This window comes from Grus americana, chromosome 1 (assembly GCF_028858705.1).
Source record: "Grus americana isolate bGruAme1 chromosome 1, bGruAme1.mat, whole genome shotgun sequence".
NCBI lineage: Eukaryota > Metazoa > Chordata > Aves > Gruiformes > Gruidae > Grus > Grus americana.
The window spans coordinates 186,502,684-186,516,022 of NC_072852.1; the positions used below are offsets into that span (position 1 = coordinate 186,502,684).

Sequence of the window (13,339 nt, forward strand, 5' to 3'; positions counted from 1 at the left end):
TCTTTCAGAATTCTATAAAATTAACTATTGCAACATTTTTCTAGCTTCTCCGCAGGACAGATCTTCAGTTTGTGAATATAGTCATAGCTCTTAAGGGCATCTTAAATGCATGAGAGTATTCTCTCATATTTAGCCTGGATATTTACATTGTTGCAGTTACCATGCTGCAAGTGCCTTCTATATTAACTATTAAACTATCCTTAATATAATATAAACTAGAAATTGAGAAAGCTGTCACATTGAAAGTCACAAACTAATATTACAATAAAGATCCCCCCCAGTGATTTAGTACTACTTTTGTAGCACTTTGGATAGAATAATTAATAAAATCTGTATTGTTATATAAAATGACTCCAAGCTCTCAGGAAAATGGAACAAGTCTGGCACATACAAAGCCCATCTTCGGGCCTAGTATATCAAATATGACTCAGATGACCCACGAACTGTGCATGCCTGAAGATATCTAGTCTTGACTAGGAAACCGCATCTATCATTTTATGTTCAGGGATGTTGCAACCGTTGTCGTGGCATCCCTCACTTCTCTCCTCTATCCCGCTCAAGCACTCCACATCTCCAGCACCAGGAGGCCTGCCCCGCGGCACACAGTCCCAAACCCTCCGAAGGCACTGAAACGCGAAGAGAGCAGAGCCAGACGCTCTGACACGACGAGACCTCCTCCTTTCGCTTCCAGCCCCGCCGCCGCTGGGCAAAGAAAGGCGACCAGCCCCGGCCACCCCCTCACGCAGTCGCACCCCCTGAGGAGAGGGGCTGCAACGGCCGCCCCGCCCCCGCCGCTTCCCGCCCAAACCGCGGCGCCCGCCAACGGCCAGGGAGCGTCAGCCAAGGGCCGGCCCCGCGGCGCGGCGCAGCTTGTGGGGGCTTAGGGAGCGTCGGGGAAGTCGAGCGGCGGAGGCGGCGTGAGGGGAGCGCGGCCGTCAGCGGCGGCCAAGGGGCGCAGAGAGCCGGGAGAGGGCCGGAGGGAGGGCTGTCCCCGGCAGCAGACGGAGGGAAAACGGAGGGAACGACTAATCCTGTCAGAAATAGGGTGAGTGCTTTGCGGCAGAGCCCATAGCAGTAGTGTGGCCTGCTTCGCCCTGTGACTGAGGCAATTTTGCTTTTTTTTCCCCGCTTCCAAGTTCCCTGAGTTGCCTAATTCATTGTATTAAACCGCATTTTCTGTCATAATTTGTCAGTGTTTGATATACACTACAGAGAACATAAGCTTTCCTGAGCACTGTTGAGTTACGAGGAAGAAGAACCATAGCCCAGTTTTATAACCACCGACTTGTCTCCTGCCCACTCGTACTCCTCTGAACTCCAGGTCAAGGGATTTGAACCCTAGATCCCACAATTTTTATAAATTTAATTGTGCATCTCTGCATACAATATGTTTATTTCATCCCTTTTTTTTTAAATGGCAGAAGCTGAATGTAATACTTCAGCCAGAGACAAACTATCAATTTGTCTTTTTTCAATATTGTTTTGTATCCTGGATATTTTCTGGCCTTTTCCTTATCCTTTCTCAGCATTTCGCACCAAAAATAACCCCAGTAATAAGTTTTTCTCGGTCTGGTTGAAGGAAAGAAAACGGTTGTGTTGGTCTCTCTTTCCATGAAGTCCCTGTTAATTTTTAATCATCTAGTTCAGACACACTTGACAATGGGGTGGAAAGCCTCAGAGAGAACTGATGTCTGCAAACTTCATGAAAATAGATGTCAAGGTGGGGAAGGACAAGATACCCACATCAGTTCCCTTTGGGAGGGAGACCCAGGAGGATTCAGCTCTCATCCCTCTGTCCAGCATATGCAGGAGGGGAAATGGTGGGGGACTCCCAGGGTGTCTTCTGGACCTGGCAGAAATGTAGGTTTACTGGAGCTGAAGGGCAGGGAGGAACAGGGGACACAGAACAGAAATTCACAGGAAATCTGATTTTATTAATTCCTCTGTTCATGAAAAAATTACTTTTTTTTCTTGTCCTTTAGTTGTCATATACTTATCTGTCATGACTGATTTTAGCGCAGTTGAGAAAATGTATTTATTATCATACGATTCTTGGACTAAGCCTAATACAAACCCCTAATTCCTCCACTTGCCTTTTGACCTTTGCATTTTACTGTCAAAACATTCAGACTTTTTTACAGAGCTCTGTGAAATTTCTGACGACTGCTCCGAAGAGAAATCAGCATCCTCATTTTGGGCCTGTGGCCCTGAAGACTGGTCTCTCATAACCTCTCTATCTGGGTCCTTCTGAATATGCTTTTTTTTGACTGACTGCCAGATTCTTCACTGGAACATGGCAGTTACAGCTCAGAAAAGGAAACCCTCTCAGTCTGCACAACTTTTCCTTAAACTTCTTTGCATTCTTGTTCTCTTGCTATACCGTACATTTCTGAATCTGTTTGAGATTGTGCAAAGCTGATGCCTTAGAATGTATGATTACAGCAGTGAGTTACATGGCAGGGTTAATGCTGCTTCCGGGTTTAATGCTACCCAGGCACTTAATCATGTTGGTGCCTTTCAGTACAGTTTGTTATTTCCTGTGGATACTGACAGCAACAAAGCAGGGTCTCATCATAAAGAAGACATACAGGTTCCCACTCCGATCTTACCTAGAATAGGAATTTCCATCTTGTACAAATCAGCAAGACTGACAGCGAGAAGTGAGATATATAAAGCTGGTAATGTGTGTATGTATCAGATGATATCTTTCAAGAGTTTAAAGGGATTGTCTACCTGTGTAAGTAAGTTCCTGTGTTTTAAACTTTTGAGGTTTTTTATGAAAACTGCATGTACTTCAATATTTTCATTACAAGTGCTGATTTCTGTTTCTCCAACCTTGCCTAAATACACCTAAGTTAAGAGGGGCAGAATGTTTTATTTTAATCCAGCTTGAGAGGTTTTTACGTATTTCTTTTTTTCCCCCATTTTTTTGTCTTTGCTATTGTTGAAATTTTATTATAAAGGTACTCTTATCCCTGTTCATTTGGTCTGCTTTAATAACCTGTTTTCTTTCTCTGGGCATCTCTCTCTGGTAGATGTTAAATATTTCTTGCCTTTTTAATTTTCTGAAAATGATGTCAGTTCTTTGAGTTTCTGTAAGAAGATAAGGTCACCAGTAGGATTCAAAGGTGCAGGAAATTGCCAGCAATCTTGTCTTGACCAACAGTGAGCTTTTAGAATTAGATTTCTGGGGGTTTTGAAAGTTGCTTTTCGGATCTTTATTCTACCCTGAGCTGTCTCTTCTCTGAAGCCTGGTTTTATTTCCTTCATTGTTTCTTTTCTGGATTCACTTTGCCTTTCTCCTTTTCACTCTTGTTAACCTCTTCACCTCTCCTTTCTTCTCATTATCTATCATTTTCTTTGATTTTCTTTTTCTTGATATCTATGCAAGAGGATCTTTTTACCCTCCAAATATTTGTAGTGACAGTTTCAGAGTGAGCGAAACAGCTAATGGGTGGCCTTGGCTTCAAGTTTGCACAAGTATTTGCCTTGCATTGTGTACTGAAATGAGCAACTCCTTACTAAATGCACTTAGTTTTTCCTGGTGTGGTTACGTGCAGCGAGACTTTGTATCAAACACTGGAACTGTAGAGCATGTTACTTAAAACCTGAGTAACCGTGAATGCGTTTCTCATAAGCTAAAACATTGCTGTCCTTGGCAAGCCAGTATTTTGAGAAATGTTTTGTTTGAGGGACTCAGAAAGCAGTCAAAAAATTTTATTATGACTGTAAGCAAATGTACTTCTGACACCACTGACCTCAGTGGGACTCCGTGATGCAAAACTGGAAGGATATGAGGGTGAATCAGCCCCATTGTTTCTTTGTGTACATCGCAATAATTGCCCCTGTGGACTTTTTGCAATACACACAACAACTTAATAACAATGTAGTCAATTACCTCTCCCTTCACACTTTCCTTCTACCTTTCTTTGGTGGTATTTTTCTGGGGAAGTATGAGGACAGCAATGAACTCTACTTACCTTCCACTACTGACATATCCAAAGTGGATCAATAATTTGTTTTTCCACTACACCCCTTTGTTGTACTGTTTTTGCTGGGGCTATTTGCTGTACCTAGATTGGGATCATGGCATATTCCTACAGGCTTGCCACAGAGAGTGTCAATGTAGGAAAGGAAATATCCTGGTTTCCCAAGTCATGGTCTTTGACATGAGTCTGTTTTGACACTGTTTTCTTAGCACGCTGTTTTCTCTAAAATCTGTTATCAGCTGTGTGTAAATAATACTTTGAGCAAAATAGAGAGTCATAAATTCCTTGGCAGACACTTTTATCTGCTGTCACATTTTGATACTTTCAGTTCACCAGTTTTGATAGTCACTAATTAATCTTTGTAAGTGTTCAACTCGCAGAAAGGAAGACATCATTTTCAGTCAGGATTATTTTTCTTCCAGTCTGGAGGAAAGAACAATGAAGCAAATACAGAATATTTTCTGTGAAATCTACTCTGAATAAACAATCCATTAAAACCAGAAAGGTCTTTGACCATTTGAGTGTAGAAACACTGGGAATCCATTGTCAACCATAAAACGCCAAGGAGGACAACAAGTCCACTATAGTGGTAGGCCTCCAGTACACACAGAAGCAGTTATTTTTGCAGGATAATGAAGTGCTGTGAAGCCAGAGCATGCATGTAGTTACAGGAAAATGAGGACTTGGGGCAGGAAAATAGTGCCAAACATTATCTGACATGGTTAGTTCTGGTAGCAGAGTATGGATTTCAAAGACTTAAAAGATTCTCAAGTCCTTTGTTCCTGCAAATATATTAATTTTCCTGCAAAGCAATCAATATTCATGCATGATTTTTTAATGTTCAAAAAATGGTGGTGTTAAGGAATACTCTAAATGTTTATGAGGTCTTACAATTGGTGATAAAGCTGCATGTATTCCTCCTAGATCAAGCACGGTGAAATCTGAATGGCCATCTGTTTAAGGTTCCCAAAGCAAAGGGATCTAGTTTTTTTGTTCCAGACCTCTGGAGGCTTGCACTGGAAACTGAAAAATTATCAGAGACAGAGAAAAGAAAATAAGACACTGCTGAGAGGATATGTAAAATAGACTCTCATAGCAAAGGAGAGAGAAGAATGCACAGATTTCCACAGGTAGGCAGCCTAGCTATGCTTGGATCAACAAAGTCCAGAAAAGGGGAGGAAAAAAACCCACATCAAAATTGGAATTACACCATGGGCCACAAGATAAACTGTGAACTACAGGATGATTTTGGATAAATTTAGTGCATCTTGATTTCAGAGCAAAGACTGCAGCTAGCATACTGGAAAAAATGAGGCAGGAAGTTGTGCACAGTATTATATTATTTTCATTTAGTTCTGTTACTTCTTGCATTACTAGATAAAGTTTCAGTAACCTCTGCTGAGTTACTATGTGTGTTGAAAAGAAGAATTAAACTGATCATGTGCCCTTCCACATAAAAGTCAGAAAATAGCAAGTTGATACTTTTGGTAACAGAAAAGGGAGAAGTGCAAAAAGTCTTGTGAAGGCCCGTGGGAAGATGTCATTGTGCTCACAGCCCAGCACCCCAGCTGCCAGGGGGGGAAGCAGACTTGAACTCCACCTCAGTGATAAGTGTGTAAAATGCCTCCAAAAAATTGTTATAGAAACTCCTCCAGTCCCAGCAGGCTGAGGGACCTCCGTATTTGGTTCCCCTCATGGGAGCTGGAGGAAGGCCCAACAGTCAGAGATCAAGAAGATCCATTAGGCTGATGTGGGTTAGTTGATTCAGTAAATCTAATGTTATGTACTAATCTTTTATCATCCCTGACCTGGGAAAAACCTGAGGTAGGCAAGGTGGTAGGGAAATACTTAAATAAATACATAATAATTCCCATTTCCGCTACTTTTCTTTTGCTGCAATTTCTTTTGATGCAGTGAGGAAATCCTAAGATGGTAATTACTGCTATGGCACCTTCTCTACACAGTACATTGAATGCATTGCCTTAATAACATAATTCTGTGTGTTTGGACTAACGATGCCATCTTGCCTTTTTGTTTGTTTTTCATGTTTTGTTACTGACTACTTGGCAGTTGTAGGAATCTTTAAATATCCTGGAATATGGTGGAAGCAGTACTGATAGATCTGTTCAGCCTACCAGCCAACTTGCAGAACAACATCCAAGGATTATTATGTAACATGCTGGAAACTATTGAGAAACGCTCTTCTGTCCCTGCTCCATTTGTTTATGTCGTATGTTGCCAGAGGCAGGGGAGTGAAAGGAATGGTGAACAAGAGTCCTTGCTTCCAGCTCTGAGAGATTTTCAGTGTCTGAAGAAAAGACTGGAGGTGATACGTGCTGTCACTACAGCTGCTGCTTTGTACACTGTCAAACAAAGACTGGATGAAAAAGACCTAAGCATCATTAAAGTTATTCTCCCTACCTTAAGAAAAGGCTTAATGAAAGTATATATAGACCATCTCTTTACAGCAGTCTACCAGTTTGAATTTGAGGATTTACAGGTAGCATCAGATTGTGAAAACCTACAGATAGCTGAACCTCAGAGTGAAGAACAAACACTTTCTACAGAGGACGTGGCGCTCATCCGAAGTGAGATTCAGACATACTTGGCAAGCCTGCCGAGCCTGAAAGGGGAGCTCACCATCCTCAGATCTTCCCTGATCCCAGGTAAAGAGAATCCCAACTAATAGATTTTACAGAGACTGTTCCCAAGCATACTTCTTCAAGGGAATTGCAAAATGGGTAAGCTTTGGAAATGACTTCAGGCAGCAAATAACTCTATACAATATTGCAATAGTGTATCACGTCTATAAGAGGGGGAAGTGTCAACAGAGATACAGCAAAAGACTGGCAAGTCTGTTCCAGGCCTGGGACACGATCAGAGGAAAGAGAGGCCCAGGTTTACTGAGAGTATTACTGCTAACAGTGAAATCTCCTCCCCTCTCTGTGGGAATTACACACTTTGAGAGTTACCTTTATCTTCTGGAAGGGTAGGGCAGGAGTTTCTCTTGGTCTGCAGCCTCACGCATGCCTGGTTAATCACTCTCAGTGTCCCTGCCATGGCATGACACAGTTCACTGCAGCATGTCTCTCATGCGATGTGATTATGGAGTTTCATGATTCAGAGGATTCAGGGGAAAGCTGAGAAGTGTGCTACTGCAAAAATTTGGAACTGTCTTTCCCTAATAATATGTCTGAAATGATCCAGAGCCTGAAAGGGACATGAATTACTTAAAGCCACCTTTGCCTTTGTTGTTCTTCACGTTTTTGACTGTGACTTTGAAAGGATCACACTACGTAAAAGAGATTTTGAATCTCAACTCTGATTATGTCACTAAGCTTGTCAGCTATTAAGATAGCAAAAATATCAGTTATGGGACTATCTTTCTGTGTTCAACTTTGCCATGCAGAGCCCCCCACCCCCCATCAGTGATCGCTTTTGATGCATGAGGCCACGATAAATATCTGCACTGTAAAAACAGGGCCTTTTTCAATGGTGCTAGAAATTCTCAGTGCTTTTGATTTACTTCAGAAAGATGTTTGAGATCTTGGGAAGTCTTGAGGACTAGTAATTAATTTGTCAAAAAAGCTTGGGAGATGACACCTTAGAACATTTGTTTAAAAATCTACTTTCACTTTCCTCAGTGAATTACCTCTTCTCTAGGGTTTGCACTACAAATCTGCACAGAGTCAGGCTAAATTTACCAGCACTCCTTCTTGCTCAAACTCCTCTACCTTGGCCTCAGAGGATATGATTATGAGCAAGAAGGAAGTTTAGAATCCTTAAATTTAAATGCCACAGCTAAATATGAAGTAAAGCAATACTCAACTTGATTGGCTGATTCCAGGTCTCTTCAGTATAAAACCATGTTTTATCTTGACTGGTCTTGTGTTGAAAGCAATTGTTGTCACTTTTACCTTGGCAGATGATATCTTCCTACATGGCTTCACCACAAGGACAGGTGGCATCTCCTACATACCGACTCTAAGCTCCTGCAATCTCTTCAGCAGTTCCAAACGGAGGGACCCACAAGTTGTTGTCAAAGAAAATCTCCGCAGGCTAGCTAATGCTGCAGGATTTAACCCAGAGACTTTTCACAGAGTCAAGGTATCTTATCAAACAATGGATTTATGTACATGGATCAGATCCTCCTTCATGTATCACTGGCTAAAACTGTAGGCATTATTCTTTCTCAGCAAGAACTCGTGACAAACAGGGCAATTAAAACATTTATGCTGGCAGTTTAACTGTGGGAATAGCCAGCCAAACTACCAGCCATTTGGCACTATATGGAGAAGCAGCACTGTTTCTTCCAAGAATATTCTAGCATTTCACTTACCACAGAGTAGAATAATCACATAAATGATCAGAGCAGTTTCTCTTAAAATAAAAATACACCATCACTTTGATGGTGGCTCTCTACTGATAAATCTGCACGGCATTTGAACAAGGGAGCGCCTGATTTCCATGCATAAGCAGTTAGTGCAGAAAAGTGTTTCATGCCAAAGAAAAATCCTTGCATTAGTCAGAACAGGGGTTTTTTTGCTGCCACATCACTATCCATGTTCTGGTTTTGTCTTGACAGATTGATCACGCTAATGCTGTGTGTATTATGGGAAAGACAGAGCCTGACAGCTATGATGGAATAGTTACGAATCAGAAAGGTGTTACGATAGCAGCTCCAGGGGCTGATTGCATACCTGTGCTGTTTGCTGATCCTGTCAGAAAAGCCTGTGGTGCTGCTCATTCTGGTAAGAATTTTAAATCGCAGAGATCAAAATAACTAGGAGACCACTGGAAAGGGAGTTTTGGAGTAAGGATTACAAATTAGCAACCAAAGGAGCACTGAGTGATAACGAATACATGCAAGTTTACATAACAATATAGACCCTGACCTGTTAAGTTTGTATCCTGCCAAAACAAGATTAGTCCTGAGAATAGTTTGTTTGCCAAGCTATCTATTTTTTAATTTTATAACTAATAATGATTATTTATCTATTTATACATTTATTTTTCTGATCTGGTAGCCAAAGCCAAATAACTTTTTTGTGTGCTCTAACTTCATATGTAAAAAATGTCTATAAAGCCAATGCCCCTAGCAGCCATTTTGGATCAGAAGAAATATTTGTCTGACCCAAAGCAAATGAGAATAAAACTGAAGCAGGGATGGGTAGCACAACCTGAGGTTATGTCTGACTTCAGAAGATGTCCCAACTGTTAGGCTAGAATATGTATCCTGTAGTGAGATTTTCCTGCTGGGACTGTTTCATTTTATAAAAAAGTCAGTACTTATGAGGTCAAGGAGAATGCACAGCTGAGAGTTTCTCCTCAGCTTTGATGCTAGTACACCACTTGATATGGTAGGAAGCTTCACCTCTACCTAGAACTTGTGAATACCATGTAATTCATACAATTCTTCATGCATTCAATAAATAAGCCAAAATAAATTCAAATTTGTGAGTCATCATAAGATGAAGATAATTTTGACTTTGCTTCAATAAAGTTGTGCCCCCGCCCTGTGCCTAGCAAGCTTAGGTTAGAGAAAGTGAGAGGAATGAGAATTGTGGCATGTCTGTCTGTGAGGAGAGGAGAATGTTGTGGGTTTTAACGGGGAGAAAGGATGGAGAGAATTTTACCCATTCTTGAAAGTTTTAAGAGTTTGACATCGTAAGTGTTCAAACCTAATTATTGTAAAATACTTAAATCTGCAGTTGCTCCTTTCTGTGCTGCCTCCTCATTTATCTAGTCCCTGACACACCACACTCTTCCCCAGACCCAAACTGTTGCCTTCTCCAAGCATAACTCCTGGCTCTAGCCTGAATTCCTGCCTTCCATCTCCCAAGTTTTGGCCTTCGTTTCCACATCACAGTCCTGGCCAGGCTTCCAATTATCTTTTCCTAAATCCTTTCCTTCCTGTCCAACCCCACCTCAGTTCAGTTTAACTTGAATGCGTGTAGCAACATGTATACAAATAAAGACAATTAGGTATAAGGTCATCTTAGTCTTTGGATGTAGAAAAACAGAGGAAAAGTTATTAGCATATCCTATCGTTCATTATGATGCACTCCCCATACAGTGCAAAGACTTCCAGGGACTCAAACTGAGATATGAGAACTCAAAGCTGGGCTTTTTTCTCTCTATTCCAACAATGCCAAAGTGCAAAGCTGGGCTTTCTTCTGTCTATTCCAAACAATGCCTCTAGCTTGAGCCTCTTTTTCAGCATATTATAAAAATACACTTCTGACTATAACATATTTCTTTTGTCATATTCCTATATAAACATTTCAAGCATAGAGGAGCTGTAAGGTATGCTCTAGTTGCCCAAACCAGGACACTGGGGAAAAGGAATTCTGGAATCCTAATCTAAATTCTTCTCTCTAATTTTTCTCTCCACAAAATAATGATATCAGCAAGCTGTTAATGTGTTGGGGTTTTTTAAAACACAATTATTTATTACGAGGTATAATGATTTATTTTTAGATAGAAATATATCTATTAATTTGTACCTCTTAATAACAGCATATATTTTAGGTACTATAAAATTAAAGAGAACATTTATACAATTATTTTTTCAACCTCTCATTTCTCACAGGATGGAAAGGCACATTGTTAGGAGTTTCGATGGCCACAGTAAATGCTATGGTATCTGAATTTGGCTGTAACGTGAAAGATATCCTTGTGGTGCTGGGTCCATCTGTAGGACCTTGCTGCTATAAACTTCCTCACGAATCAGCTAAAAAATTTCACAGAATTGATCCAAAATGTGTAAGACTATTTGACTCTGCAAGTCCTTATATTGACATTAGAAGAGCAACACGGTAAGTCTACTTTGTGCATGACCATTGACATACACTTTTTTCGTGCTAAGTAGACTAGAAATGAAGGTGAAGGAAAAAAAAGACTAATTCCACATTAGATATCAATAATTATATTGATCTTGTATTATCCAGCAGTATTATGGTGATGGTCCTCACCATCTTAAAGTACTTGCTAGTACTTTGTAGATCAACAAGCGGTACCTTTGAATGAATGGTATCTGCTCACTTTTGCTGGGTTTCAGCTATTATTTTACTGTTATACTTTTAGTTTATGGATTAAAGACAAATGTTCAAATTAAATGTGGTTTTATTGGTTGCATAAAAACAATTATTTTAGTCTAATATTTGAAAAAAGAAACTAAGAAAAGCAAATGCAAGTCCCAACCACGATATTGGCACAGTTTGTTCAATTGGTACTAGAGGTGCTATCTCAATGCAGCATCTTAAGGAATGCGAAGATGTAAAAAACAAAAATATTTTTTCTGTTTCTTTCTTTCAGGATTCTTCTTGAGAGTGGTGGGATTCTTCCTGAGAACATCCAAGATGATTCTGTCACAGACCAGAACCAAAATATCACTTTCTGTACTGCATGCCACCCTGATAAATTTTACTCTCACTTCCGTGATGGCACTAACTTCGGGACACAGATTGGCTTCATATCAATCAAAGACTGAGATAGTATCTCTTACTCTTGAATAGTATTTAGACAATAAGTCTGGTGCATTGTCTGGCATCCTGCTCTCATTGTAGAAGTTCTTCCTTTCACAGACTTGCAATAGGGAATTCACGGGTCTTGCAATTCTCCTGCTTCTTCCCTTCCCTGCCATTCTGAGGCAAGAATAAATGTCCAGGATGCAGGGCCGATAATTCTTGTGTGAGACAGGTTGCAAAGGAAGCAAAGAAAACCCACACCAGTGACAAAGCCCTTCTGCAAGACCATATGCAAGGTCCAGTTTTTTGGAGCCTTCTTGACCAAGTATTTCCCAGAAACCTCACTGCCTTAAAGTGGTGAAAGCACAAAAAAGCAGTCTTCATTAGCTTCTGGGTGAGACTTCTGAATGAAGTTATGTACGACATTGCTGATGTAGGAAGGGAAGCCTGTATTGCACATTAACTGTTTGAGAACACTCAGCTTCAGTGGTTTCAGCTGAAGGTTAGCCTTATGGAATTATGTGCCTGGGATTGCTTTTCTTCTTTGGATTAGTTTAAAGAAGAGCTCCAAAACACTTATAGGACTTTTCCTATGGAAAATAACTTGAAAGTGAGAAGCAAGTAAGCTCCTTTGGGGCAGAGATTGAAAATATATGAACCCTTACCATTCTGTATTTTTTGACTGCAGAAAAAGTAGGACTAAGATGCTTAGTATGATGTGACATGCATGTTAATATTTCCTTAGGATTTTTTTTCTTCAAACTATTGGTGCTCTGCTAACGTCCATTGAAATAGGCTCAACAGTGCCCAGTTATTTAATAAATGTCTAAAAAGGGGAGTGAATTTAGCCTCAGTTAATTTTACTAACCAATAGTTGATTTACCTTGCTAAGCAGATTCTAAGTGTGCGCTGTTTTCTTTTGTCCATAAAATTTGCCTCTAGACATTACAATAGACGTGATAGTTCCTGACACATAGACAGTGAGATATTCCTCATAGTAAAACTGTGCTGACTGTAGCTTGCAGAGGTGCCGAGCAAAAGCTTTGGGACAACTGTCCACATGACGTATTTTCTATTTTGAATTCAACGATCTTTATCAGTTCTAAACTATTATGTCCACTAGAGGTCAGTGCTTGCTCACACTGCACTTCCATCCCTGGCTGCACTGTATATATGGGGTTTCAAACCATGCATTTTACAAAGTACTGTAAAGCACACGCTGCTATTTTTGCCTATATAATCATCTGCCAAATTATTCTGATATCTGTGCTTGAAGAGTAATCTATTTTTCATTTTGTTGGGCTGTGATTCAGAGGTGACAAAATTAGAACTTTGCTTGTCCACTGGGAGAACAGATTTTTTAAAAAACCCCTTTTTTTACCTGTGAATAGTATTTCTCAGAGAAGAGCCTGGTTTTGAGTATGTTACCCTCTGACTGTAAAAAAGCTACCAAAAATATTTCTTCCAACTGTCCTTTAGAAATATTATTCCTCTTCTGCTGTAGCACTGCAGTCCTTGACAGTAAAATTTTTTACATTTTAGTTAGTTACCTTTTTAAAACCTGGCTGTTGCTTTCATCATTCTCAGTTTGTTTTGTAACTTCACTGTGGTGATGTTCATAGCTGGGTGCAGGTTCCAACAAGGGCAACGCTCGCTCTCCTCAATGCTGCCAAGCGTGTTACTGCACAATAGCCAATGGTGTGTGTGGTATGTGTATGTATCGTGTGTATATGCATTATTGACTTATTCCAAATATAGGATAATATAATTATACGGACACTGACAGGCTTATCTTGCTGCACTAGGTAAAAAACCTAACAACCTAGCTTCACCTTTTAGTTCTGCCCCTTTGCCCTGGTATCTGAGTGTGAACCACTTTAT

At 40.3% G+C, this 13,339-nt stretch overlaps 1 protein-coding gene across 7 annotated transcripts; it reads left to right on the forward strand.

Moving 5' to 3' along the window:
- The first annotated feature begins 860 nt into the window (after positions 1-860).
- LACC1 (laccase domain containing 1) lies at positions 861-12,296 on the forward strand. 7 transcript variants are annotated; one of them, XM_054810758.1, is made up of 7 exons: positions 1,072-2,737; positions 4,914-5,119; positions 6,060-6,655; positions 7,915-8,096; positions 8,575-8,740; positions 10,582-10,807; positions 11,307-12,296. In XM_054810758.1, exons 3-7 carry the CDS (start codon positions 6,088-6,090, stop codon positions 11,479-11,481), a joined length of 1,317 nt encoding a protein of 438 aa, XP_054666733.1. In that variant the 5' UTR covers positions 1,072-2,737; positions 4,914-5,119; positions 6,060-6,087; the 3' UTR covers positions 11,482-12,296. The 7 variants fall into 7 exon arrangements, with proteins under 7 accessions (XP_054666703.1, XP_054666749.1, XP_054666733.1 ...); XM_054810728.1 differs by lacking the exons at positions 1,072-2,737; positions 4,914-5,119 and adding an exon at positions 861-1,045; XM_054810737.1 differs by lacking the exon at positions 4,914-5,119 and having other exon boundaries at positions 1,072-2,741.
- Positions 12,297-13,339: the final 1,043 nt, after the last annotated feature.

What these genes read in the sequence shown, in the direction of transcription:
- LACC1 (XM_054810728.1), top strand. Translation starts at nt 6,088, where the DNA reads ATGGTGGAAGCAGTACTGATAGATCTGTTCAGCCTACCAGCCAACTTG. An exon ending in AGACTTTTCACAGAGTCAAG is followed by an intron (nt 8,097 to 8,574) that starts GTATCTTATCAA and finishes TTGTCTTGACAG; the next exon opens with ATTGATCACGCTAATGCTGT. An exon ending in GACATTAGAAGAGCAACACG is followed by an intron (nt 10,808 to 11,306) that starts GTAAGTCTACTT and finishes TCTTTCTTTCAG; the next exon opens with GATTCTTCTTGAGAGTGGTG.